This window comes from Equus caballus, chromosome 23, assembly GCF_041296265.1.
Source record: "Equus caballus isolate H_3958 breed thoroughbred chromosome 23, TB-T2T, whole genome shotgun sequence".
Classification (NCBI taxonomy): domain Eukaryota; kingdom Metazoa; phylum Chordata; class Mammalia; order Perissodactyla; family Equidae; genus Equus; species Equus caballus.
This window is the reverse complement of record NC_091706.1, coordinates 35,995,969-36,008,500: the sequence shown is the minus strand read 5'-3', so window position 1 is coordinate 36,008,500 and position 12,532 is coordinate 35,995,969. Positions and strand designations below refer to the sequence as shown.

General features: G+C 44.7%; 1 protein-coding gene across 2 annotated transcripts in view; it reads right to left on the bottom strand.

Moving 5' to 3' along the window:
* The window catches only part of DMRT1 (doublesex and mab-3 related transcription factor 1), a 102,203-nt gene extending 95,929 nt beyond the window's left edge, over window positions 1–6,274 (bottom strand). The window contains exons 1-2 of one of the 2 annotated variants that reach the window (XM_005604978.4): window positions 5,087–6,274; window positions 1,425–1,608 (exon numbers count right to left, since the gene is read on the bottom strand). In XM_005604978.4, coding sequence (XP_005605035.1) covers window positions 1,425–1,608; window positions 5,087–5,419 — 517 coding nt within the window. In that variant the 5' untranslated portion in view covers window positions 5,420–6,274. The remainder of the gene's footprint in view (window positions 1–1,424; window positions 1,609–5,086) is intronic. The other variant, XM_005604977.4, reaches the window with a different exon arrangement.
* Window positions 6,275–12,532: the final 6,258 nt, after the last annotated feature.

The window sequence follows — 12,532 nt, the reverse complement described above, 5'->3', positions numbered from 1 at the left end:
ACACTTGCACTGCTTTCACATTTAACCATTATGAATAATGCTGCTGGGTGTACAAATACCTCTTTGAGACCCTGCTTTCATTTTTTTGGATACATACCAGAAGTGGAATTGCTGGACCATAGGGTAATCTTATTTTATTTTATTTATTTTTTTTTTTTGAGAAAGATTAGCCCTGAGCTAACATCTGCCACCAATCCTCCTCTTTTTGCTGAGGAAGACTGGCCCTGAGCTAACATCTGTGCCCATCTTCCTCTATTTTATATGTGGGACACCCCCACAGCATGGCTTGATAAGCAGTGCATAAGTCTGCACCTGGGATCCGAACTGGTGAACTTAACCATTGCACCATTAGGTTGGCCCCAAGGTAATTTTATTTTTAATTTCTGAGGAACCACTATACTGTTTTCCATAGCGGCCATACCATTTTACATTCCTATCAACAGTGCACAAGGCTTCTAATTTCTCCACATCCTTGCTTATATTATTTTCTGGGTTTTTTCATAGTACCCATCCTGATGGGTGTGAGGTGGTACCTCACTGTAGTTTTGATCTGCATTTCTCTAATGATCAGCAATGTTTAGCATCTTTTCATGTGCTTACTGGCCATGAGTATATCTTCTTTGGATGAATGTTTTAATTTTATTTCTTTGTAATTAATTTAAACAGCCACATGTGGCTAGGGGCGTCCCTACTGGACAGTGCAGGTCTAGACTTCACGGTTCTGGAGGTAAACTGGAGACCCAGTGCAGAAGGCACAGTGAGCTTCGGAGGCAGGTGGACCAATTCAGTCACTTCGCAGTTCTGCAGACTTAGCCGGTCACTTCAACTCCCTACACCTCAGTTTCCCCATGGGTAAAGTAGGATTAATACCTCCTTCTTCAGAGAATGCAATGGAATGAATGAGCATACCCACAGCCCCGGTAAAGTCGTAGCACATGGGGGAGGACTGAAGCCATGGGTCAGGCATCCCTCACCACCCAGTCCCCACTGCCACTTGACACCTAGAATTTAGTCTTTTCAAGATACACCCCCCCAAATCAACTACAGTCCTTGCCAGAGAAATGGAATTCCAGCTCTAGAAAACAAGGATCTTTAGCTCCCAGGGAGAGGACCCAAAAAGGGAGGAGAAGACTGAGCTGAAATCTGGAATCTCACCCCTCTGGCATTCTGGGATGCGGGCTGTCCATATTCAGTCTCGGCTAATAACCAACAGGAAAGCGAAGCTCTCAAACTTCCAATTCTAGAATTCACGACCACCTCTTTTGTGAGGCAGCCAAAAACAGACCTTCAGAGGGAGAATCCTTGAAGAAAAGCCTCTGAGCTCTGAATGTGATATGTGACTCAGGACAGTCCTGAGACTGTTTCCGTGGCCACAGCCCTTCTTCTCACGCCCAGCCACCACGTGAACCCAGCCCCCAGGTTACCTGACGCTGCGGTGGTGGGGGTGCTGGCCGGCGGTGGCTGCGAGGAGCTGCTGCTCTCAGTCATCAGGCATGGGTTGCTGCCGCTGTTCTCTCTCTTGACAAGCAGCTCAGCCGCGCTGGGCAGCGGGATGGGGTGGCTGATCCCCAATTCCTCCTCCTGAGCCTGCTGCCTTCTCAGGGCCACCTGGAAGCACAGGGCAGCCGGTCATCCTCCAACACTCCAGAATCACTTGGACAGCTTGGCGAAAACTGAAACCCCACCCACCCCAGACATTATGGCTGATTAGCTCCAGGGGCGAGGCCTGGGAATCTCCAAATTTTTTTTTTTTTTTCCTGAGGAAGATTCGCCCTGAGCTAACATCTGTGGCTGACAGTGGTGTAGGAAAGCACCCAGGATGGATCGCAATCCAGGCCAGTGAAGCAGAGCATGCCAAACTTAACCACTATGCCACTGGCTGGCCTCTCCTTTTTTTTTTTAAGCTACACTGTTAACTATGATGTACAACTAACGATGAGAAATGGTTTAGAACCAGAGTGTCTGGCCAACAGCAGGTGCTCAAAAAACGCTGGTTAACCAAGAGAGTATGTAGTGTAGCAGGGAATAATGCTGGCTAGGGAGGCTCAGGAAAACCATAGTCAGCCAAGCAGAGGTGTTCAATCTGAAGAGTAAAGGAAGTCAGCCCTGAGAGATTAGGAAGGAAGGAGAATCAGCTCACGCACTCGGGTCCACAAATTTGTAAAAGGCCACTGTACTGGGAACCGTGACCAGCAAGATTTAGTAAGAATAGTTTAGATCCCAAGGTACTGGCTGTTTAAAAGCAGAAACAGGAGGAAGGCAACTATGCAATTGCGACTCAAGACAAAATATGGCAAACGCCCCAGAAGGGGTAGACACCAGTCCTACTGAAGAATTCAGAGACAGAATGGCTTCAGATGCAAGAATCGGCCAGAGCACGGATTGCAACAGGGCCTCCAAGAATAGGATGAGAAGGACCTGGACAGGCAAGGATGAAGGGGCAGAACAATCCAGAAAAAGTGAGTAGAGTGGGCACGAAAGGCAGGGACTGCTTGGGAAAACCCTGGTTCTCTGGGGTGGAGGGAGCATGTAGAGACACAAAGGGGAAACGGGCTGGAAGGTGGTGTTAAATCACATTGTTAAAGGTTGAGAAAAGAGCTGTAAAGAAAATAAACTTTTTGCTTACTACATGTAACAAAAAAGGGAGACTCTGTTGAAATTGGCTATTAACCATAATGAAATGAGAAAGTGACATACTTATACCTCAGAGGCCCAAATACAACCCAAAAGTTGAAATTAGAATGGTAAACAAGAAACACAACTGGAATTTATATATTCTGTTAGAAAAACTGTATTCCAAATTTAGAAAGCTGATTAATTTGGAAGTAATTTTACTCAGAACAAGAGAAGTCTTCAACTTAGAAAAAATATCGTTAAGTAATCAATGAAGAGTAAATGACTAAGCTTAAATCTTGGATTTTATATTATCAACCAAGACGTTCAGAAACAGAATAGGAAGGTTTTGACCAGAAATAAAATTTTTTAAAAAATACCCACAAACCTCTAAATTCTGTCAATGCATACTTATACCCTGATTTACACAAATCCCATGCACGCACAAAACGCACGGGGTATTATATACCCCATAAACCAAGGACATTTTTACAAAAAGACTTCTCAAGGGTTCTTAGAAAATGTTATCTAAACAGAAAGGTGGGGCAATTGATTAAAAATGCAATTATTTTAGAGTCATATCTAAGATCAATTTCAAACTATTTTAGAATGACTAAAAAATGAGTGTTATATGGATTTTAAAGGATTTCATCCAGCACAGGACAACCCTTCTGATGCAGAAAATACTGAGGTTTCATATCATAAAAGTAATCCTAAATGGCTTTTGTTTTTAAAATAGCAAACAGCCTTCTGCCAAGTTAGTGTCCCTACTAATAAAGCTTATTCAAAATTCATGGCCCTACTTGGATAAATATTTTTTATTACATTTTGAGGAAAATTCCCCTCCCAAGCATACTCTCCATACTAAATATTTAAGCCAACGACTAGACGTTCAGACTATTTTTCTCCCTACAAATATAATTCAAATGTCCATAAGTTTTTTCCAGTAAGTTCACTTTGATGCGTTTGACTGCTATACTCAATGTATTCTTTTCATTCAGTATAAATGAAGCTTAAAACCTATAAAGAAGAAACTAAGGAAAATAACATTTCCATGACTGCGCTTGCCATCTGTGAAGCCAAAATATATCTAGTTTAAAACACATTTTTAAAAATCAGATGTATAGAAAAAGTATCATCTTCAAGCATTTGTGCGGTCCTGCTCAACGCTCTTAATCATTTTCACTGGAGGATATTTACACGTTTTCAATCAAAAGTAGCACATCGTTCGTAAACATTTCTTCGGTGTCTTTTGATTTAAAACTGTCTTAAAAAGATAAAACAACTTTTACCTGGAAAGAATGCGTATTATTCTCTTCTAAAAATCCTTTAAGATACCAACGCCGTTAATTATTTCCGATAAAACGTTAAATACCGTTCTGTTTATGATGCTTAAAAAAAAAGCTATGAACGACAGACAAATCCTCAAACTCTTGCATTTTCTCCCCTGCGCATACTTTTTTTAAATTCTTAATTTTTTAAACTATACGCAAAGTAATTCGTACTTGAATAAGTTAGATCGAGACAGCACACTTTTTGCAAAACTTAGGTCGACACAGTAAACTTTAAAATGCTAATAAAATTTCCCTAGTGCTCAAAATGGCTGAGGCGCTCGGCCTGGATCCACTGGGGGCGAACACGAAAAGCGACCCAAGAGCACAAGCCGGACCACGCCACGTTGGCGTCCATTACAGCGACTTTTCCAGAAAGACAAAGCCGCCCGATACATTATCCGGATAAGCCGCAGCCAGGCTGGGTCTCCGTTTCGCCCTCACCGCGTAGCCGGCGCCGGCACCCTCCACCACCCTCCCCAGTTTAAGCGCAACTCTCGGGGGAGGGGGGGGCGGAGTCAGGGGTCCCGGGGATCCGCGCGGGGAGAGAACCCCCAACCCTCTGCTCAGAGAGCGAGGTCAGAAATACCAAAGTCCCCTAAAAGGCGAACCCGACAACTCTCTGCTGGGGGGGTCGAGTGAGAGATCCGGGGACCCCCAAAGGCGCGAACCCGGCAACTCTATGCTGCGGGGAGTTGGAGATCCCAGGGACCCTCCAAAGGGCAAACCCGCCAACTCTTCGCTGGAGGGTGGGATCAGGGATCCCCGGGGACTCCGAGCAGACTGAACCCCGCAACTTCTGCTCTGAAAGGAGGATCAGAGATCCTGGGGATCCTGAGGAAGCCCTGAAGGGGTGAACCCCGCAACTCTGCTAGACGGCAGAGTCAGGGATCCCGGGGCCTCCCCGAGAAAAGCAACCCGCGCACCTCTCTGCTCCGCCGGCAGGATCGGAGACGCATCCCGGCCATCCGAGCCGGCGTCAGCGCGTGGCTGGGAGCTCCGCGTCCCGAGCGCAATGCGGCCGTCGGCGAGCACAGTTGCCTGCCTCCCAAACCCGGGTCCTACGTGGCACTGGCCACGCCGCAAAGATTTAATCCCAAAAGTTCAGGGCTGAGCCTCCGTTCCTGGGCGCCCGCACTCACCTGCGCGGCCATCACGCGCTGTCTCTCGGCGATCAAGTTGCACTTCTTACACTGGCAGTCCCGCCACATGCAGAAGCGCTTGTGGCCCTTGAGCGGCGACGCATAGCCGTGGTTCCTGCATCGCGCGCACTTGGGCAGCCGTGGGGACTTCTTGCTCCCAGCGCCCATGCCCGACGCCCCCGAGCCGCCGCCGCTGCCCCCGGCGCCAGCAGAGCCCAGGAGCCCTCCTGCCGCTTTGCCAAAGCCCCCGGCCTTGCCCTGCGGTGGTGCCCCGGGGGCGTGCGGGGCCTCCGACGGTGCCGAGGGCTTGCTGAATGCGTCGTCGTTGGGCATGGTGCCCCAAGGAGAAGCGCGAGGAGTCTCTGGCCTCTCCGGTCTGGACACAGCTGCAGAGGAGGGACCCAACCGACGGCAAGGCTCCCGAGAAGGAGGCGCGGAGGCGTGTGCGCTGGAACCGGAGGTGCAGCCCGAGTGGCGAGGTCGCGACGCGCAACTCCCAGAGTGGTGGGGGGTTGTGCAGGGTTTTTTTCTCCTTTTGGCGCGCGCGCGCGCGGCGCAGAACTTTTGGATACTTTTCAGAACGTTCCCGGGACTGCCTGGGCGGGAGAGGGCTCGAGGGAACGCGGCCACGCCCACCGCCCCCCAACTCTAGCCACCGAGTTCCCGCCACCCGCAAGCTTGCACTGGCTGCAAACATCGAGGGCATTGCTGCAGGGTCGCTGCAAGCGCACCGAGAGGTGCAGAGCGACCTGGAGATAGTGTGATTCCTATACTCTCTGAGGTGCCCAGGCTGAGCTGCCAGCGCACGCTGCATCGAGGAAGCTGGGCTCCCCAGGTCCAGGGCGTAGTTGCGCATCATAGTCGTGCATGCAGCTTGGAGGAGGTGCAGACCACCCTGTGGGGTCCTCTAACTCCCTTCCCCGCAATGAGCCCTATGCTCCAAGTTCCGTAGGGCAAACGTTGGCAGAAGCCAACTCGGAGAGTGGTTTCTTTCTCACTTAGGAGAATTAAGTACGAGGTTGAAAGCCTCAGAAAAGAGAAGTCTCTGCATTTCTATCAGCAAATAAGACTCTCAGTGTGGGGGGCTCAAGCGCGCCAAAAATGTAAAAGGTTGGACCTTTCTGTTCTGCAGTTAGCTGTTCCTGCACCTGCGTTCATTTGCTGATGAGGTTTCCACCTACTGGCTCCAGAGAACTTGCAAATCTGCAGGTCCAGCTCTTGCTGCCTTTTGCCTATCGCTTCTTGCCTTGTAGAGATCTTCGCTTAGGCTCTGTAGGCGTGTGAAACTCAGCCTCTGAAAAACACTCTTTTAGCAAAGTAGTTACACAGTTGTAGACATTTATCAAAATTCATTCTACACTTAAGATCTGTGCACTTTACAGTATATAATGATACCTCCAGAAACCCCTCAATCATCTTACAGCCTTCCCCCCACCCCCACCGCAGACACATTTTTGTCTCCTCTCTCTGCACTTGCACAGCAAATCCATCCCTAAGGTCTTCTGTACATTTCTTCCTAGGCACTCATGTGTCTCTCTGAGGCCACCCCTTTCCAAGTCTGAATCTCTGCAGTAGCTTCCAGTTGGTCTCTCTGTTTTCCAGTCTTCCAGTGTATTCCATGCACACAGCCGCAGGCCCCTACAGTGGCGTGGTATTGTCTTCTATGTGAAAAATAAAAGTTGAAAACTTAAGGCTGCGTCTTAAAGGACCTAGAGTGATTTCACTCTGCATTTCTCAGCTTCATGTAGTTACCTACCAGCTTGCAGGAGCTCTGTTGGCCTTTAGGTACCTGTCTGCTCTGTACCACTTCCCTAATCTTGCAATGGCCACTGTCCAGGCAGAGGACTGCCCTCACATCTCTCCCCCAGTCTCCTTGCTTTTCTCCTGTGTTAGTAGTCAGATTCCAAATTCTGGGCCCCAATCCTAGGGGGTTAAGTCTCCCAAAGATCTGGCCACCTCACTTGGCTTCTCATCAACATGGTTGTCCAGTGACCCTCTCTTTCAGCACGTCAGCATTTTCATCGCTGCATTCTGAAATCCTCTAGCCTGCCTTCCCCGTTCTTATTCTGAGGCCCCTCTCACAGGCTCTTTCCCTCAGCCTGGATTTTCTCCATTAGTATTCTCTGTCTGAAAATTACTTCCTAAAGAAGATTCTAGCTTTACACAATACCTCATATCCTATCCATCAAGCCAGTGAAGCTTTAGTCTTGACAGAGGCCAGGATGCAACCCTTCACCCCCTTCTGGAACCTGTTAAATGATAACCACTATTTGGTTCAGGAATATCCCTAAGTCTTCCATTAAAACATGCATGCCAATTGCTGTGATCCACTATTTACTTTTCTTTTTCCACATGTACATTTTAATACATAAACCGGAGCTGAAACCTTCGAAGGCCCAGTCCAGTTTTAGAGAATGAAGTAGATGCAGGAAGTAGTGGCTGTCAAAGCCCAAATTACAGGGGAACGTATGTTCCTCATGAGCATCCCAGCCCTAGAATCTGTGATGGAAGGATTTAAGCCTACAGAACACGTGGGGCCAGGAATCTGTGTGACCAAGCTCTCCAAATATAAAATGTTGTGGTGAGGATAATAGCTTACAGGAAAGTTCTTATTCACAAACCACAGAGGAGGAACTAGAAACCAGACAAGCCAAAGGAGAAGTATGAAAGCCTCAAGGATGAAGGGAATCCTCCTGGATATCTTGAGTACTATGCGCTCTGTTGTCAACTGTCACCTCAGAAACCCAAACTAGGAAGTTGATGACGCAGATCTGTAGCTGCTGACTTAGAAAAATGTCCAAGACATACTGATAAGTAGCAGGGGTGGGGACCAATTCTAAAATATGTCAGGGTTAGGCAAAGACTTCCTAGATATGACACCAAAAACACAAGGGATTAAAAAACATTGATAAATTGACTTCATCAAAATTCAAAACCTTTGTGCTTCTAAAGATACCATTAAGAAAGTGAAAAGACAAGCCACAGACTGTGAGAAAATATTTGTAAGTCATATATCAAATAAGGGACTTACATGCAGAGTATATAAAGAACTCTTGCAATTCAGTGATAAAAAGACAAATAATACAATTGAAAAATGGGCAAAAGATTTGAATAGACATTTCACCAAAAAAAATATTCAAATGCGTGGTGAGCACATGGAAAGATGCTTGATATCATTAGTCATTAAGGAAATGCAAATCAAAACAATGAGATACCACTTCACACCCACTAGGATGGCTATAATCGAAAACATAGTAGTGACAACTGGCTAGGATATGGTGAAACTAGAATTCTCATATATTGCCAGTGGGGGTGTAAAACGGCACAGCCATTTTGGAAAACTTTACCATATGACCCAACAATTCCACTCCTAGCTATCTACCCCAGAGAAATGAAAACATACGTCCACACAAAGACTTGTCCATGAATATCCATAGCAGCATTATTCATTTGAAACAATCCAAATGTCCATCAACGGTTGAATGAACAAACAACATGTGGTATATCCATACAATGGAATATTATTCAGTCATCAAAAGGGATAAAGTAGCAATACGTGCTATAGCAAGGATGAACCTTGAAAACATTATGCTAAGTAAGAGAAGCCAGATTAAAAATACCACATACTGTATGTTCCTGTTTATATGAAATGTCCAGAATAGGCAAGTCAATAGCAAGAGAAAATAGATTAGCAGTTGCCAGGGGCTGGGGGTGGGAATGGCGAGTGAATGCAAATATGTATAAGGAATCTTTCTGGGGTGATGCAATGGTCTAAAATTGGATTGTGGGAATGGTTGCAAAACTCGGTAAATTTGCTAAAATTATTTGTATGATTAAAACAAGAGAATTTTATGGTATATAAATTATACCTCAATGAAACTGTTTAAAATTTTGAACTAAAAGACAAACAAAAAATTATTTACAGTATGGTTCCGTTTCTGAAATAGGAACTAATGAGTATATCCGTTTGAGCAGGTTATTTAATTTTCCCCAGGTGATAGGATTATGGAAGATATTCTCCTTATACTTTTTTTATTATCTGATTTCTTAAAAATACTTAGCAGGCATTATTTTCACTATCAGAAAAAAACAATATATTATTTTAGTGGTGAGGCAGCATCGCATCATAGATAAATGCCTAGCTCTGAATCCCAGCTGTGTGACCTTAGGCAAGTTTCTTAACCTCTCTGTGACTCAGTCTGCTCTTCTGTAAAAGGAGAGTAATAATAATACCTACCTCAAAGGATTGTTAGGAAGACTAAATTAGTTAATACGAAGTGCTTAGAAAAGTGACTGGCACACAGAAAAGTGTCTGTTATTATTATTATTATTATTATTTCCATATTGGAAAGAAAAAGAGTAGGGAGAAAGCAGGGTACATAGACAAAGAACCTTCCTCATGTTGGAGTAACTTACGTGGAGTGGAAACTGTGTTAGAAAGCACCAATGACAAATTTCATCCACTTTGCCTTTTGTCCATAGAAAGCAGTTTGTGCCCCTGGTCTTGGCGCAACAGGTCACAGTGAAAATTCTCTGTGTTGCTTCTGACCACATATATGAAGCAAGATACTACAGGAGTCAAAACATTCAGCCCAAGTGTCCAGTGTGGAGCCATGAGCCAGCGGCCTAAAGTAACGATGCGGTGGACAAGTGTGTTTGCCCAGTGCTCTGGGACTGGGGCAAGCAGCATGAATGAAAGAGAAGCCAGACTGCTGGGGCCTGAAGCACTTCCCGCAGGAGTACCCCGTGCGACAGGGAAACCTGACAGTGCCCTGCAGTGGCACAGGATCTGGGTAGGCACAAAGAAGCAAACACGACATTCTAGGTCGTGGGAACAACAGACAGAAGGCTGGGCACTGGGAGTGAGCCTGTGGGTTGGGGGAGAGGGCACAGACATGCCAGTCTGGAATAGAGGAGTCAAGCTGGAGCCCAGCAGGAGATAAGGTTGGAAAGATAGCAGGGCACCTTGCCTGCCAGGGAGGAGTTTGGCTTCTATCCTATAGGCAAATGGAGAATGATGGAAGCTTTTGTCCTTGAGGTGTCTGAGGAATGAAGTGGCAGGTCTGCCAATCACCACATAATTTGAACAAGCCACTTAATGTCTCTGAGCCTTCGGTCTTCATGAGGAGACAACACTACCATGCGGATCAGAGATATTTGTAAGATGCCCAGAACCAGGCCTGCCACACAGAAAATGCTTGATCATTGTGGGTAGCTGATGCTAACTCCAGTTTGGATTGGAGGAGCGGGAGAAAGTTGAAAGCGGAGAATGCTGGCATTCTCCAGTTGTTCAGGAAGATGGCTAGGCCTGAGGCTGCAGCTGGGAAATCTAATTACCAGCCACCTTCCTTTATGCATTCCAGTTCCCCGCAGTGTCCACATAGACAGAGGGCAGCAGTCAGAATCCTGGAAAGCTGCTACTGTGTACAGGAACACAGGCCTTGTGGTCAGGTTGCCTTTGTGAGAGTCCCAGCTTTGCCACTTACCAGCGATGTGCCCGTGGGCAAGTCACCCACTCTCTTTGTCCCCCCCTTTCTTCAGTTGGAAATTGGAAGTAACAGAGAATGGTTGTAAAGATGCAATGATTGATGTATGTGAAGGGCTTAGAGCAGTGCCTGCGAGAGAGTCAGCACCATCTAAGCGTGAGTCTTGTTGGCTTAGAATTCTATAGGAGGAATGGAGAAGCACAGGTTGACGATGAGAGGAACTGGGAAGTAGTTTATCTGGGCAGTTTGCTAGTTTCTCCCAAGGAAACCGTTCCCAGCAAGGTCAGTGATTAGGGGCCCAGCCTGGAACCTGGAAATAAGTGACAGAACCTCGGAGTCGCAATCATCTGTCTCAAAGCGCATCGTCTTTACACTATCTGAGCATCTGGAGCCAGTCTCAGGCTCTTGGGAAGACAAAAAGTCACAAGAAGGTGGCATATCAGAAGCAGCACGCTGGCAGAACAGCAAAGGTGAGAGCTGGTGGGAAGGAGGAAGAGAGCCCAGCCATAAGCAGGGAGGCCAGGTCTGTGTCATTGGGGCAGAGGCTCACCATCTACAGTGGATCCCGGAGCATCGCTGTTTTATAAGACTGCACAAGGATTGATTTTCACAAATAATGCCCCATGACTTATCAACAAAAGATTAAATCACATTCAGTTCCTTACTCTCTGTTTAAGAAGAGTATAGATATTTCATCATCTCTTCCAATAAAAACGCTGAAAATGTGAAAGTTATGACATTTAAAGGAGAAAGCTTATTAATTAGAAAAAAAATCACTGAACATGATATAAGTTAAATGAAGTGATCTAGAGAAAAAGTACTCATAATCCAGAGAAATTAAAAAATATATTTTGAAGATAATTGTACATGACTTTTCAGTATTAACTGCTATTTTGAAATTGTCAACAGCATACTGACCCTTTTCCATTAACTTAAAGAAAAAGGACTGGCTTACCATCATAACTTTTTCTCGTAGGATCAATTGCTTAAAATTTCAAGAAGAAATCTGGTTAAAAAATATTTATTTTACAGTTTGATGGGGGGAAAAGTAATAGTATACCTTTACTGTTTGATATTTGTGAAGAGGAAATAAATGTCAAATTGCTATTTTAGATTTTAACTTACAAATCCTTTTTTTAACTGACCGTTTAAAAACAAAGATGATTACTTTTTTAAATGTAATAAGCCACCCAAAACTGCCATCTACTTATTTAAGTACTTTCTTATACAATTGATGCTCTGGTAAATTAAGGCCCTTGCAAGAGTTTTCCTGTGCCTTCAGCTGTAATAGATTTAAAAGAACAGAGGTAACAGTGAAAACTAATCCTAAAATAAAATCTCATTGAAGAGTTTCAAATGAATTGGAAGTTAAAATGTACATCATCAGAGGTGCTCAGATGCATTTTCCATTGGGTTCAATAGCCACTATCTTGCTGATTTCTCAGTTTGCTAACAAGATAAAAACAAGACAGAGATTAGCAAAGCTAATACTGCTAGGATAAATAACAATGTAAGTATGCCTGTATTTTTACCAAAGGCCATTTATGTGAATTGGAGAGCTGGGAATAGTAAAATGAACATTTTGTGGCTGATTCAAAGTTTAAAAATTGAAACCTTTAGTAAACACATATATATCAGCTATTATGTATTTTATTGGGCCTTTTTTTTTCTTTTCAAAGAAAACCTTGTCAGTTTTCCACTTTCCATCAAAGGATGGAAGAAACTACACTGTTTTAGAGATACATTATAAAAACAAAAATTCATTTAATTCCAGAAGAAACAATGATGAGCGAAGAAGCAGATTAGTAAGGGGACTATGGTATTTGATGCCAAGAATTAGACTAACTGTAATCATTGCAATTATTGACACAAATGATTTAAAAATCCCTTGCAACTATAAAATGACAAAAATTAATTACATTCACTTATACATGTCTACCCAACTATTGATAAATACTCC